This window comes from Strix uralensis, chromosome 6 (genome assembly GCF_047716275.1).
Source record: "Strix uralensis isolate ZFMK-TIS-50842 chromosome 6, bStrUra1, whole genome shotgun sequence".
Taxonomy (NCBI): domain Eukaryota; kingdom Metazoa; phylum Chordata; class Aves; order Strigiformes; family Strigidae; genus Strix; species Strix uralensis.
The window spans coordinates 30248468-30264550 of NC_133977.1; the positions used below are offsets into that span (position 1 = coordinate 30248468).

General features: G+C 39.6%; 1 protein-coding gene across 1 annotated transcript in view; it reads right to left on the reverse strand.

The window, feature by feature from the left end:
• Window positions 1-13801: 13801 nt before the first annotated feature.
• The window catches only part of CNTNAP5 (contactin associated protein family member 5), a 294672-nt gene continuing 292390 nt past the window's right edge, over window positions 13802-16083 (reverse strand). Inside the window, exon 24 of the mRNA XM_074873542.1 lies at window positions 13802-15941. Coding sequence (XP_074729643.1) covers window positions 15745-15941 — 197 coding nt within the window. The 3' untranslated portion in view covers window positions 13802-15744. The remainder of the gene's footprint in view (window positions 15942-16083) is intronic.

The window sequence follows — 16083 nt, forward strand, 5'->3', positions numbered from 1 at the left end:
ACAGTTTTCCTCCCTTCTCAGCCTTTTCCACTGAGGATATAAAAGTAAAATTCATCCAGATTTCATGCTGTTTGAGAAGTCAGAGGGTTATCTGGCAGATTTGTGACTTCACTGGATTTTGTGCCTGTGTGTGTAAAAATGTACAGATTTGATTAAAATGGGCACTTGGACGACAAAAGTCTACACACTGCAGGAGATTATGTTTTGAAAGTGTGCAAAAGTGTGTTGTATTTAAGTTTGTAATGCATATGCTCTGTGCATGTGTGTGTGTGTGTGCATTTGCATGCACCATGGATGCAGTTGTTGCAGCTTGACATTGTGTTGGGGGATTCATCTTGCAAAGTAGGATACCTAAATTTATGTATTGACAAGTGAGTTAAGGGTGAAATCTGATTGCCTAAATACCGGCATCTGATGCCATTGTAGACATTTTGGGATACACTACTTCTTGTGTATCTACTATTCTTGTTTCTCATAAGAAGTTCTCTATCATGTCTGCCAACCATATATTTGTGTTGGATATTGCAAATGGCACTAGAACTGTATTTTAAGAAAGTGAATCGAACCCCTAAATTAGGTGCGTCAACCTGAAGCTGAATCCCATCCTTGTCAAACAGACGGGATATATTTCAACCTCATGTTCACAGCTTTAACTTGCCAAGTAAAGAAGGACAGTGTCTAACCTTAGAAAGGCATCAATTTATATTTAATCATTAGAAGGACTCTGTCGTTGGCCTATTCTTGGTAAGCATTGGTACTCTGTTACCTTCTCAACAGGCATAAGTCCTTTCTAGTCCTGACCATGTTTGCCCATCCTTATGGGCCTACAAATGCTGTAAGTTTGTGTTTGGACTCTCAGTCAGGTATTCTGATACATCTCATGAGAAAATAGCAGAGAGCGCACATGAGTATGAGAAATAGACATTCAAAATATGTGTGATACAGTTTTCTAACTGTGAGAGCCAATTTTATTCCATTATGCATAATGTTAAACCTGCAGAGTAACACTGATAATGACACTAATATTTTTGCATAATCAGCATCAGGCTCTTTCGCGGTGCTGAGCAACAGCCCATGGAAGCAAATGATATGTTTGTGTGGTTCCTGCTTACAGATCATGCCCAAACAGATTAAATTGGTGCAATATTGGAACTTTAAACTTAAACTCATCTGAATATTGCTGGAAGTTGCTCTGATCCAAATCCTTGCAGCTAAACATTTCTCTTTAGTCCTTGTTCTGGATCTCTTTCCATAGTATATGCAACATAGTTTATGTTTTGAGTCAAGGGAAAGCTTGTTATATCTTTGTATTTTGGCAGCCCACAAGTTAGATCTTCATCGCATTTCTCTAGAGACTTCTTCTTGTACTACACTCTAGAAAGGACCAAACAGACATTCGATAACAGAAGCTCTAGTCTGAGACAAGCAAATATTGACAGGTTTTTGGTGCAAGATGGCAAATGTCAATAGATGAGACAACATCATGGAGATTCGGACCCCAGATGCATAAAGCCTCAAAAATAATTAGTCAACCACCAGTCTTTTAACAAGATTTTACCATTTTACGAGAGTGCTGTCAAACCTAATGCAAATTTAAATCTAATTAGTGCTCTACCAGGGTAGCAAACCCCTTTGTTGTTTAGTTTACATGAATACATTGATAGACTGGGCCTGAAACATAATCCTTACCCAGAAAATCCATTTTGAGTATGGCTCCAGATCCAGAAACTACTTCCCTGATAGGTATATGTAGTGTTGCTGTGAATGTTTCCCATTTTCGATCTGAGAAGTAGTTTCTGTAGGTGTTTCCCCAAGCACATGCATGTGCTCGGGAGTGCCCAGCTCTCCTCCAGTCAGTCTCTCTTTCAAACACAGTTCCCTTAACTGTGAAGGGCTGTCTTGCTGCTAGACCTGCCAGCTCCAATGGCAGCAGGAACTTGTTTTGCAGATCTTACTTGACATGTTTCAGAGAGGTGCCGTTGCTCTTCTTCAAAGAGCATGTCCCCAGTCTTTCTCATGGAGGTGCCCACTTAATGAAAAATTTTTGCAAAGCACTAAAAAAAAAAAAACGGTCGTAGAAAGTTTTGCAATGAAGTTGCAATTTGATTCTTCTTTTCCTTGAAATGTTCGAACTTTCCCTCAAAGGTGATCAGTTTGGGTTTTTTTTTAAATAGTAATTTCTCATAATGGAAAGAAATACTGTTATTAATTATTGCCTTTTATTATTTATTTAATTGCATCAACATGTAACATCACCAGTGCACAGCACCCATGCTAGAGTCATGACAGGCACAGGAAAGATAGCAGCTGAAGCAAATATAAAGGAGCCTTTTTTAAAACCACCATGATATTTATATATTGGCCAATTCATGTTTTTTTTATCTCCTGTCTATTTTAGTGGATCATAATACATTCACTAATTGTCCTCATTATTGCCATCATAAGAGTGGTTTTCAATTTTTTAAGGCACCCACCATACTAATCCAAGGTGCCACTTGGATCCAAAGCAGCCTCCAAAGTCAGTCTTTCCCTTTACCTCTTTGTACTTGGAGCCAGCAGCTCAGCAAGTGAGCTGTAGTCCCAAAGGCACAAGCCTCGTGGGTATTTGATGCCAGTCAGCAAGTGGGATTTCAGCTTTTAAATACCACATTGGATAAGAGGCAAGAAGCAGTGCATCCCTTCTTTTGCCTCAGCAAACCCAGGTCTTCCTGCTATGAATGTTGTACCATGGAGATAGGGATCAGGGGGTGTTTCACTGGCTGAGAAGTGGAAGCCTACGCCAGAGGGGGGCTTATACATATAAATATATATGTTTATATATACATACATCTGTATACACCTCCCCATATGTATGCATCTATACATACACACATATATGTAGGTGCATGCATTTTATCAGTGTACATGTGTGTATGCATATGTGTGTATGTATGTATATGTATACATAAAACAATATTGATGTTGAGAAGTGACTGATTCTCTTTGTTTCTCATGTGTTTCAAAGTGATATGCTGGGTTTCAGATCCCAGGACCATTGCCTGCCCTTGTGGACAGACGAAGTCCCTTTAGTAGCCTCTCTTTTTGGCTATAGAGTTTCTTTAACTTGATGATGCTGAGGGGCCTTTGGATCAGATTGTAAGGGTCCTACACAGCAGTCTGCTCTAGAAAATAAAAATCCTTTCCTTCCACAGTAACTTTCTTATTGCAATATTTACTGAACTCTTGGCAGTGTTGGTGGGGGGGGACAGAGCCACAAGCTCATCTTTTCCCTGTCACTTTTTAAATGGTCTCCTCCCAGTGAGGAGCAGATATATTTCTGTCTTCACATCAGCTTGCAGCCTTTTAGGAGGACAGGGTGAACTAATGAAAGGAGATTTTTGCTTAACCATATGGGGTTGAGTTGCTTCTCCATCCTGGGCACTAGCAGTAGTAGGAAACAAAGCTGGTGTCTGTGCAAGGCAGCTCCTCTCTGCTGCCTGAGCAGAAGAACAGCCTGAAAGGTGTGAACGGGGAATTTTGGGGTGTGTGTTTGTATATAACTAAAACCAGGCCTTAACTGTGGGTCTTAATCAGTCTTTTGCATAAAGCTCAGGCATATTCTACCTGTGGAAGACAGTACACATATATGGGTTCAGATGTATCCTGGTAGCAGAGAAGTCCTGTCTGTGTGGTTATCTATCATGCCTTACTATGATTGACAGAAGTCAGTAGAGAAACTGTTCCTGGTTTTCTCTCTCCCCAACCAAATTCAGGTGAGGGTTGACCTTAAAGAATAGAAGATCTTAAGCAAGACTTAGGGTGGGATTCAAAATTTAAAAGAAATAGTAAATTCCTCAGCTGCCAGTAAAAAAAAAAAAAAAAAAAAAAAAAAAAAATCTCTGTCACTCCATCTCTAGCAGTTGTCTTATCAGGGGAACTATGATATTTTAGGCATCGGCTCCTAGAACCACCACCTAACACTGCTGTCCATGTGGAAGTAAAAAGTCCATTGCATGTTTCACTTCTTTTGTTATCACTTATATTTCTACTCCAAGGCCAATACTCTGCTCAAGTGTGCAATCCTTCATCCAGGAAAAAATGCTTCATTTTAACCATATAAACTTGCTAGCAGTCTGCTAGCTTAGGTTATTGAAGCTGAACTATTTCATGCTGAATCCTTCATTTGTTATGTAGCAGCTTGTTGCCTTTCATCCATTCATCATCCACATGCTCTCTCCATCAGATCCTGTTCATTTCCTGCTTTGTCCTGTTTATTACTTATTATTTTACAGTGAAGCTTGTAACACACAAAATAGCCACTTCCCTTTCATATTAAAGGTTTTTTTTTTTTTTTTGCTGTAGCTTAGCAATGACAGAGATCCAATATCCACCTTCTACTTGGACATGGTCTCCTTAAGTGAAGGATAAAGTAGGGATCATCTGCCAGACCTGTCAGTTCCAAATTTCCTATTGCCCGACACGTTGCAAAGTGGGAATGAACTAAGAACTGGTCTTTTTGACAACTGGATGCCCCTTTGTACCTCCTCATGAGGCAGAAGCACTGTAATCCATCACATGGTGGACTTCTTGCTGTGTGTGAGCTGCTTGTAATAGACTCTAAATCATACTATTGGTGCCCCATCAGTGTTTTGGCTTTGCAGCATGGCTTGGCCCCATCACTGCGGAGGTCTGATGACATTTTGTTAGAGAAGGGTGCAGGGAGTAGGGCCGAGGAAAATAAATTGGGGGGAGGAAAAAAAAAATCTTCTGTAGATTAGTTATGCTGCAGTGATTTCTGACACTCCAACTGGTAAAATTAAGCGTTAAGTTCTTATTAGGCTACTTTCTGTAATTGCATAGGGTTAAAAAAAATGCCAGAAAAGGTGTAAGGGAAATGGGGTTGGTTTGTCTGAGAACAAGGAAGGCTGAACAGTGTAGGGAGCTGGAGGGATAAGATAGCTGTTGAACAGAGAAAAAGGGCTGCTGCATGACAGGAAAGGATTGAGCGGTTCTTTCCATTCCCTTGGGAACAGGACAAGCTGTAATGGGCTTAAATTGAGGCAAAGGCTATTTAACTTAGGCTTTGAGAAAGAGCGAGCCATGGTCTCAAGCTAAGAAGAGTTAAATACAGACATCACCTGCATGGAGGGTTAGAGGAACAATATGACCTTGTATGGCTGCTTTTTATGATTTCTTGCTAGGCTAACAGGTATAGAAAAATAAGCACTGACTGCAGCAGCCTAGTATTCATGCTGTGGGGAAAAAGCAAAAAAATACCACAGCTAACTATAGCTGGGCTTTCCTACATTTCTTTCACAGCGGTGCTCACTTAATGGTATTTGCTTATATACATTTGCCAGTGGGCTTTTGGTTGAAGGAATAAAGCTTTAGCATAAAACACTTGCTACTCATGTGAATGTTGGTGATTTTTTTTTTTTTTTTTTTAAATTTTGCCTGAGAGTAAAGGACAGCAGGTGCTGAGGAAGAGGGAGATTTGATGACAATCCACCATGATATCTTGTCTCCTCTTCCACACATTGCTAACTAGCCATAAACTGCAATTAATGATGTTTTGCCAGGCTGCCAAATAGATATATGCATTTGCATTACACTAGTGCAATTATTTAATGCAACCTCCTGAATAATGTCTTTAACTCATCACAGGACAGTTCAGGAAGAAAAAGCATAATGAATTAAAAAAAAAAAAAAAAAGAAAAAAAGCATGGAGGAGCCTAAAGCAGCTGCCTAGGGTATTAAAGAAGAAAAAAAAATAATCTCAGAAAAACAGAAAATAAGTCACAGTGACATTTCTAGACTGTAAACCATACAATCTTAATTTCCAAGGGTTGGATTAAAAATAAAATTGTAGGAGTCAGTACCGTCCTTACAAGCCTTCATAACATTACTGCTCCCACTATATTAGCTATGAAGAAGGAAGGCTGGAACATTTATATAGGCATTGCTCTTCCTTGCTCATTTTTTTCCTGAGAAAAGTAACTTGGTGTGGGATTCACTGTAACTTGCAGTCTCTGCAAGGTCAAGTGATATCTAACGCCCACCTCCCGCACCCCCCAAGAACAAGGGAACACCAGAAGGGTGCTGTTGGGTAGGTCAGCTGTTGTGCCTGCATGCTGCATGGCTGGTTGTGGATAGGGACACCTGTGGTAGACTGGAACAGCCCCGTGAGACGGGCACTTGTGCACTGTTGCCTGCAGAACCCCAAGGTGGGTACTGCAGAGCTGTCCTGCCAGATAGCACACCTCCATGCAGGACTATAAACACTTGTTATCCTTGTCTTCTGGGCAGCAGTCCATCCAGAAATAAAGAGGAAAAATAAATCTCATGGAGAAGTTCCTAAGATAATGAGACCCACAGCTCACCTGCTAATATAGAAGTCTTCGGCTGATTGAAACTCAGAATGTGTAAGCACTGAAAGGTTAGGATGAGGATTGCACCAAATCCAAGCATGTGAAACTCTTGAAAAAGTGTCCTCCTCTTTATACTTACTAGGATTTGCTATTTTCTAAGTCAGTGTTGACTGGTTCTTGGTTGATAGTATCAATCGACTGTGATTTTCAAAGGACACTATGAGATTTATCTGCTCAGTTTCCACAGAAGAGGGAAAAAATAAGCAGTGAGACTGAAAGTGTAAGCCAAGGCAGAATCACCAAGACTGAGCCAGGTCCAGTTTGCCATGCTAAGAATGTGTGTGAAGGCAGCAGTGTGCAAGTGTGATCCCTGTGACAGCCAGAAGTGCAGTTGTTGCGTGAGGGGACATGTGGATGAAGCAGGACACACTTGTGTACGCATGGCAGGCTGGGGAGAGAATATATGTGTGTGTGCACATGTATGTGGGCATGGGTACCTAGAAAGATATAGAGCTATGACTAGGCATGTTTTCTAACCAGAACTAAAGCATGTCTCCAGACATGACTTTTAACCCCTTAGGCAACTGTGCCCTTATGCACGCAGGGTAGGTGCTGCAAACCAGCATTAATCAGTTATATCAGGGATATGGGTGATGACCAGATGTCCTCTGACACTAACTTTTAGCCGTAGCTGAAATCAATAAATCCAGGTTGTGGGCACTTCAGCTTTTATTAATATCCAGTGAGATCTGTTGGCTAAGTTAACATGTAAATGCCTGAAAATTAGTTTTCCCATAATCAGCACTTTTTAACGTTCACTTAGCTAGAAGATAAAATAAAAACACAGGAGGAGGCATTTGTCTTCCACACAAAATCATACAAAAAGTCTCTTTTTATTAAATATACATTATTTACAGTTTAAGTCTTTCTTCTGTACAACAGTAACCATAGAAAACAAAAGAAGCTAAGGCTAAATTTTTTCAATCCCCGAACAGTGTATTAAGGACATGTTACATTGTCTACAAAACTGACTTGGACTGAGGCAACGTCCTGTGGAATTCTCTTTAGAAAACCAGATAGTGAAAGGGGAATAATCTAAATTTCCGTTTTGCTTTTTACTGTAACTGAGAGACTCTTGCATTACCCTTGGACAGCCCATTAAAAGAAGAAAAGTCTCTTTTTTTGCTTTGCTACTGGAATGAGCTGTGTTCTGAGAGATTATTTAATATAATTTGAGTAGAACAAAGTAAAATGAATGATGAAGGGCTCATCTGTAGAAAGAGCCAGTTGTTTATTACTATAAGTATTTAATCTCAGCTAGCTTTCACAGCCTGTGAAGCTGCTCCTTCTGGCTTTTTTTTTTTTTTTTTTTGCTTTTTAGGGTGCCTTCCTTTTTTCAAGTAGGACACAGTTCACCACAGTCCACCCAGGGGTAGACTCCATTAAAATCCCATAAAATCCTTCCAAAGTCGGTGGGTTCCCAAGTTGGTTGGCAACACACTACCCACAGCCAACCCTCCCCCCCCTACACACATTTCCAGAAATTCCTGAAGGTGACTTAAGTCATGTCATGGGCTTAAGTGGAGCTGAGGTTCATTGCCTTATCCCAAGTTTTATCCACAGTTCTGCTAGAAGACACAGACAATTGCAGTGAACACAACTCTTGCTGACAGCAGTAGGGGATGACGAATATAAGGTCCTGACTTTAATTCATATATGTCAGCCCCAGTTTGCAGGACATCATCACTGCCTAGGGCAATCTGAGGCTAAATTCGTCTGTGATATATCTACATTGACCTCAACAGGATTACAGCCAGGTCTGAAGCTGGCTGTTTCTTTCATGAAGTGGGTTTCAAAGCAGGTTCAGGAACTAAAATGTTTAGCTTCTCTCTATCATCTAGATATAATGGTCTATGTTAAATATTTCATTTGCAAAATTCATAGAGTAGAGATTTTTATGGCTGGGTGCCTGAAAAAACATGTACCTGCTTGCTCTCCTAACCTCTATCTGAAATTTCATGGAGTGGGCTTGGGTGTCCAAGTACTCCTCTATGTCATGAATGGGATGTGAGGCTGTGACTGGCTGTATCTAATATCTAAGCTCTACCTCCGAAGCAATCAGTTTTCTTTCTTAACCATACACGTGCTCAGCATTGGCAGCAATGACAAAACACGTCAGAAAATGGTTTGTTTAAATGGTGCAAGAAGACACTATAAAGGGCATGCAAAAATGAGTAAATAATTTCCCATGCAGAAATTTATCAGACGGGCTCTCTTCAGCATTGTGGGATTGAAATCCGTGAAGAGAGTAATGACCAGCATATCAAAAAGCAAATGGTGTTGCAATGTGAACAGCAGTCAGTAGTTTAGAAAAAAGCTGTCACAAGCATCCTAAGTGAGGGAGGGATGGTGAGAGAAGAGTCTCTAAGCAAACACCATTCTTTGGATACCCTGTTGTACCCAACATTTCATTAAATGTTACCTTTATTTGAGGGAGACTATCTTCAATTCTTTGGGGTATCAGGGAGAGCTCCAGTGATCTAACTGGAGAGATTCAGATTAGTATCACAGGTGTGAAATCCTCTCCCATGTTTGAAGCACATTTCTGATACTTTACAGATCATCAGGACAATTAAAGCTCTGTTTTGGCAGGCTAACTAGTAATTCATTCCATTGCAAAAGTGAATCATGGGAAAAGATCTGAAACCCCCATATCCACCTGATGGTTACCATGCATGGCTTCCAACAGCATAACCTTTCTGAGAGCTTTTGCCGCCTGTGCTGCCTCATCACAATTGTAATTTGGAGAGTTAATGTCCCCATTCCCCCTTACAGGTCACCATCTCTAGGTGACTGCATCTCCACAGTGGAGTGCAGTCTCCCTCGTGGCTGAACACCTGACTGACATTTTGAGAACCATCTTTGAATTTCTGGTTTCTGTGACTGCCAGGAGAAAAATCATAACCTTAGTTAGAATTGTAACACAAGTTCCTCTGCCTCCTACCACCAATTTGATCGCCCCACATGTTAAAGAAAAAAGGAGAAAGAAAACAGAGGTGAACTAGATATGAAGTGCCACTGTCAACACAAACTGTTGCCTTAATCTTTCCTTAGCTCGGCTTGTAGACTCAGCACATTACAAACAACAAACAACGAGCTTACAAATTACAATAGTTCACCAGAAAGTGTGCTTTTTTTTTTTCCAGTTTTTGTTTTTGTCAGAGTAACTTAGTGCAAAAGATCACAAAAATAAGTACCAATACATAGAAATATCCAAACTCCTATATGTATGACTCAGAATAAACAACCAAAGAAAAAAGCTATTTCGGACCCAAAAGAAGAGTGTGTTTAGAAGTTTGATGTACAAAAGGAGCACAGAAGAGGGGGCCGCCCACACCAAAAGGGGACATGGAGAACTTTTCATTGGAAAAGGAAGCGCGGCAAAGTGCAGAACCAAAGGGAACAAATCATGCCTTGAAGCTGTGATAGTAACCCCTCAAAACCCCCAAAGACATGGTGCAAATCTAACTGTAGTCAACCAAGAAGCCTCACACCAACCTCAAGACTCTGGAGAAGGCCCTTAGTTTGGCAAACTTAACTTGTTTGATAAGTAGGCATTAAAATACTTCATGAAAGCTTTGAAATAGCACTTGTCTTAGTATGACAAGGTCTCAGCTTTTGCTCATTTACAAAGTGTTGCTTTCTGAAAAATAATAAAAACCTAAAACCAACCCCTTTGTGTTTGAAAAGCTGGCAGTGCAGAACAATACTTGAAATGTGTCATCTTAAGTGTAAGTTTTGTGTAGGTGACATCAACAAACAACAATGGCATGAGATGGTGGAGCACAAAAGGGTCAAATTCTCCCTCCTGTTATACTCTTGTTAAGCTGAGGTGAAGGACACACTTCAATTGATTGGCTTACTCTGATAGAAAGAAAGGTTGATTCTGTTCTGAAGATGGAATTTTTTTTTTCAGGGATTCATTTCATTGAGACCTTAGGGGTTCTGGATGGGCACTTACTATAATTTGAAAAGCCAACAGGTATCAGACATATCTGCTGGGGGCTAGCAGATATGAGACATGACAGACAGGAGACTTGCATCCTTACTGGAGCTGCAGAGATACTCTAGTTTGTCTCAAATGGCACCAGACACACAGGGCTAGAAAGGCCTCTTAGGAGTCTGAGTTAGCTTTAGATTATGAAAGCTGTGTAGATCTGTCTACATATAAGCTATCTGTCAAAGCTCCCACATGAGGCAATGAATAGATCTTGGATCTAGACTAGCTTGGAAGAACTATCCTCTCCCAAATGGCCACTGACTCAAATGGGTGCTTTGACACCAGATTTTCATGTATTTATTTGGCTATAAGTAGATGCATGCATTTCCTAAGCGGAGATGTCTAGTGTAATTTTAGATGCAAGGAGGCACCCTTCCTTGATCCGAGTTGACATCTCAATAAAAAACAAGTCTCTTTTTAAGACCTGTGCAGATGTGTCTACTGGAGCTGCAAGACTAGTGTAAATTTTCTGTATGTAGGCAAATTCTGCTAGAAGTAGCTAACCTGTTGCCAGGAGCCTACCCTGTCTCTATAATCAATGAAGAGAAAGATGCACCTCTAGAAAGTGATCCATTTAATCTTAAGGGATGTCAGAGACATTTGCTCTGTCCTCGCTGACCACAGGACAGGATTGGATGACAAGTGTAAAACAAGTAGCCTGTAAAACCAAATGTAAAATGAAACAAACCCAAAAGATTCAGATAAAAGCAATCTTCAAGTGCTTCCATAGGTCTAGGACTCAATCTTATGCTCAACAAAATCGACAGCTGACTTCATTAGGCGAAGATTCATATCCCCTCACCATAGTGAAACTATATGATGTATTGATTGCTCATCACCCAATACATGAATACGTGAAATATGTCATCAGCTAAATGCTAATATAGACAAACATCTCATTAAAATAAGAGTTTGGCTTACACTGTAAAAATTGAGCAGTTGCTAAATAGGATGGGCTAAGTCTGGCTAGATCAGGTTAAAATAAAGCAGAGAGAAATCGTCTCATGTTTGCATTTTGGCTGTCAGTTTTAACTTAAATGTCAGGGGACTCTCATGACTGAATGCAATCTGATAACAGTACAGACCTAAATGGCTTGTTTTCACAGCTACGTTCACACAGATGAGAATCCTCGTTTAGCCAATGTGAGTTAAAAGCCCGTCTTTTTTTTGGCTTTGTTTTCACTGCAGACATACCCTAAGTGCTGTGCCATGGCAAGAACAAGAAAAAGAAAAAAAAGTGTACATGTTAAAAATTTACTCAAAACACTCACACTATCTTGTCTCTAGTAAGTGAATAAGGACAGATGAAATAATTACTGCAAATTACATAGATGACTTCCTTAGGACCAGTGTTTTATTTCCAGAAGAGAAATGGGACTCAATTTTCAAAGGTATTTAAATGTCCTGTTGTATTTTAAAACATTTCACAGTAAGGCAGAAGCAGAAATTCAACTGAAATTAGAGTCAAGTGCTCATCTTGTTTAGTCACTTAAGCATTGATCCACATCCTCAGGAGACTAAAGTTCTTTGAAAGCCCACACTTCACTCAGGGGGCAGCCTATGTCTCACTGAAAGTTAGTGGGATTTCTGACAGACAGGCTTCATTTGTTTTCTGTAGCCAGACATCAGGGTTCTCAGACAGTCCTTCTAGTCATCCAACTTGCACAACTAAATATCTTTATAAGCATAGTTACAGGCCAAGTCATTTCTGGAAATCAGGAATTTGGAGTGCCTAAATCCATATCTAAGTGTCTTAGAAATTTCATAGCCTAAAAATCTCTGCCTAGCAATTATAATTTCCAGAGGTTACATACCATATCACCAGGAGAAAAAAAGAGACTTTGTATCATTCTACCAGCCTCTTACTTTGTTATGAAACTTGTCATGGGAGAAGGAGGAAAACCCAAACACCTCCAAACAATTCTTTGACACTCTCAGGTTTTCCATTAAAATAAATCCTGACATTTTATATATAAAAAGTACTATCCCCCACATTTACTGAAAAATGTTATCTAGAATGATAGCTGAAAGAAAAAAGGAAAGACCCCCCCTATTTAAAGAGCAATTTTAACAAAAATAGACATTGCTTGTAATAGATGGGAAAAAAAGGTCTAATTTGAACTGTGAAAAATAAAAGCAATTTTAATGCTAGTAGATTTTTTCAAAATTGCATTTCTTCTATTTAAAAAAAAAAAAAAAATTAATTGCCTTTAACTGATACTGAAATAAATCAGATTATGCCCTCACTAAAGAAAGCATTGTAACAAAAAAAGGAGAAAAAAAAAAAGTTAGTATTAGGGTACTTAATATAGTATCTTTTAGGTACCTTTTAATAAGAATACTGACAGCCTGATTTAGAAAATAGGATTTTAAATGGCAAGTCCATACAAACATGTTCATTTGTCCAGCCCTGTAGCATATAAATATTCACATCTCATTACATCCATAGGTATAGATGCACGTGTTTCCGTATACTCATGTATGCATTTGTGTATGCAGTTCTTTCTTTTTGCAGATGCACACCAGCATAGCTAAATTTTCAAGGAGTTTTACCAGCTTGGGCTATATTAAATGAGGATAAGGAAAAACAGACAAACCAACCACTGAAATTGTTTAGCCAGGTCTGGGCTTGCACACAGGGTGCCACTACACCTGCTCTCTGGCCCAGGACATAGCCACTGAGCTGTATCTGAAAAGTTTGCAGCAACACCAATATCAACATTGGTGATGGGAACTTGATGCTCCTTGAGAAAGGTCAGCATCTTGCAGAATCAGGCCCTAAGATGGCCAAAAGTAATTTAGTCACTTGAGAAATGAGAGGACTCTGCTTCATTGCTCAGTCTCTTTTTCAGCTACTCCACTGCTGGAGCTGCTTTGTGCTTTGTCGTTGCACTTTGCAGTAATCCTATTCCTGGAAACTAACATGTAGGAAAGCAGAAAGATAATTCGTATGTTAGTTTGGCTAGAGAAAAATACACACCCGTGGGCTTTCCCCTCCTTCCTATTCCATTTTTCATAAAGCCAATTAAATACATTAGGACTTCAGAGATGTCTCATACAGAGGTCATTTTAGATTAAGATGACTCAAACATGGGCAGAGGAGCCCATGCACTCACTTATTTCTCCCCTCCTGCCATGCCAAACAAAGAAGCTTTATCTGGGGGAAGAAAGGAAGGAGAAAAAAGAATTGCTTTGCCATGATTTCACTGCAAAAGATAAAGCAACGTAAAGGGAACACAAGTAATGAATCCGTCATTACATATCTCATCATGCAGAAACAATCTCAAGTAATCATGTATCATGCAAACAGCCAGCAGGAAGCAAAAGGGCTGTTGTTGACCACAGTTGAGGAAGAATGGCATCAATACATCTGGTTATGGGGCTGGCCTCACATATTCCTCTTCACGTGAGAGCGGTATCATTCCAAGATTGCTTTCTCTTCACTGGACACTGCTTCTCATAAAATCTTCCAAAAGTGGTGAAGAATCACCATATCCAAACTATCATTTATTTATTCTTTTTTGTCTTTCCCCTCCTCCCATCAAAAAAACCCCAGCTACATACCTTTGTGATGCACTGCCTGTAAAAACAGCACTTGTTGCATGTGTAACCTCATCTCTAGTTTGCTGTGTGTTATTACCTCATACTGTGATTTTTTGATTTTAATCTATGTAAAAAGGATCACCATGTGGAAACCCCAGGATGACTGCAGAAGGGTGTAGGGGGCAAAGAAAGAGATTCAGCTGCACAATCAATTGTCTTGAATTAATCCTTTTCAAGAGTACTGCAATAAATAAGATTATTTTTTTTCTTAGCTGTTGGATTGATTCAACTCCTGTCAGAAACCTTCAAGTCTGACAGCAAATTCTACATGGTCTTCAGAAGCCCTGTGAAGGCAGTATGTCACACAAACACAAGCAGGATGTGAAAAAACTCCCTTGGTGGGACTTCCCCATTTCTTACCCTTAGGATGTCTGTGACTGAATAGAAGTTTTTTCAGCCTCACACTGAAAACCATGCAGCACAAGTAAAATAGGCAGGATTCAAGTTTCAGTATTGTTCCCTTTCAGGAAAGGATAGAAGATTTTAGAAAAATAGGAGAGAAGATTCATCTGAAGTGGAGTATCTGGAATCTTTTTAATCTTGTTTCCTCTTCCTTGTAAACAGGGTTGATTAAATATTAAACTTTTTAGATGTGACATCAGACCTCTCTCTCTTTAGTTTTGGAGAAGATATTCCAATTTCTACAAATAGGAAATACCAATCAATCTTTCATGCAATTTTGTTTTTTTTTTTTTGAGTAGTTGGATTTTTTTCTTTTTTAGAAGAACTGGCAGAAGGTGTGACTCATGTTTCAGATTAAACTATTTTTGTTTGGTCTTGTCTATGTACTTTTTCTTTGCCACAATGGCAACAATGTTTAACCTCAGCACATGATAATCCTCCATATGGCATGAACAGGTATATGCTGCATTTCTAACATCTCAGACAAATATAGAGCACCTAAGTCCTAGCAGCTTCCTAAAACCCTTGTAGATTCAAGCTACTATTTTCCATGCTTCAGCTAGAGTTATGCTAGAATATGTTTTGTCTACATAGCCAGCCTTATGAGATGGACGTGAAAGAGATGCATGGGAATGACATTTATTGTTGATACATATATTGTTGGAAAAGTACTGATAAGCCTAAAAGTTACAGTAAAAGGACAGGAGGTTGGGGGAAGGAGCTTAATGAGGACAGTTTTATTTTTCCTTACCTCATACCAGCTTCTCAACCGGTATAAATTCATGTAACACCATTGAAATCAACAGATATATATCAATTCATATTGGTATCATATGAATTTGGCCAGTTCTTTACGATGGTTGCAAATGAGCCTGTAAAATAAATCAGGCATTTTGGTCTCATTATTTCCATCTATCCTGTCCCAGTATCTGTAGAGCTACGTGTTCAGCTACTTTACCTCTACTTTACATAGTCCAGTTCTAGTGTAAAGTGATGAATTAAATGGCTCCAGAGGAAAACACAACTAAATGCAGGGACTTTGAAACATCCAGGAACCCACAGCATAAACCAGGTGTGCGTGTGGATCTTATTTTGTGCATGGTGGGATAACAGGTCTCTTGCGCTGCAGAAGTAAACTGTGACTGCCAGGTTCTTGTGCAGAGAATGAGGCACTGTGATTGTTGTCAGTGTTTCCTGTGCAGGGCGGTCTTTTCCAAAGCAAAGAGAAGTTAGCAAAAAATGAATGTTTAAAAAAAATTACAAAAAGAAAAAAGGAAGGAAGAAAGGAAGGAAGGCTAAGGGAGTAAGAGTAAGAAGAAATTGCATTGTCCATCAGATGAAATATTCCCGTTTGCACTCGCTCACTGTGTTCTGCAAGTCAATGTCAGCTTTAAAGGAGCTCTCGAGGTTTTCTGGGTATTCCTTCTCCTTTGTCTGGCTGCTTCGATGTGCTTGTTTGTGCTGATAGAGGAATCTGCTCATGATGGCAATGATGCAAAAGATGATGAATATCACAACTGCTATGACACCTGAAGAGGGGTAAAAAAGGAAGGATAGAAAGAGTAATAACCAAAACCAAACCAAAACCCCCACTTACCTCAAAAATACATTACCAATGCACAACAGCTAGTGGATATGATAGATCAGTTCATCTTAGTCTGTACATGATCA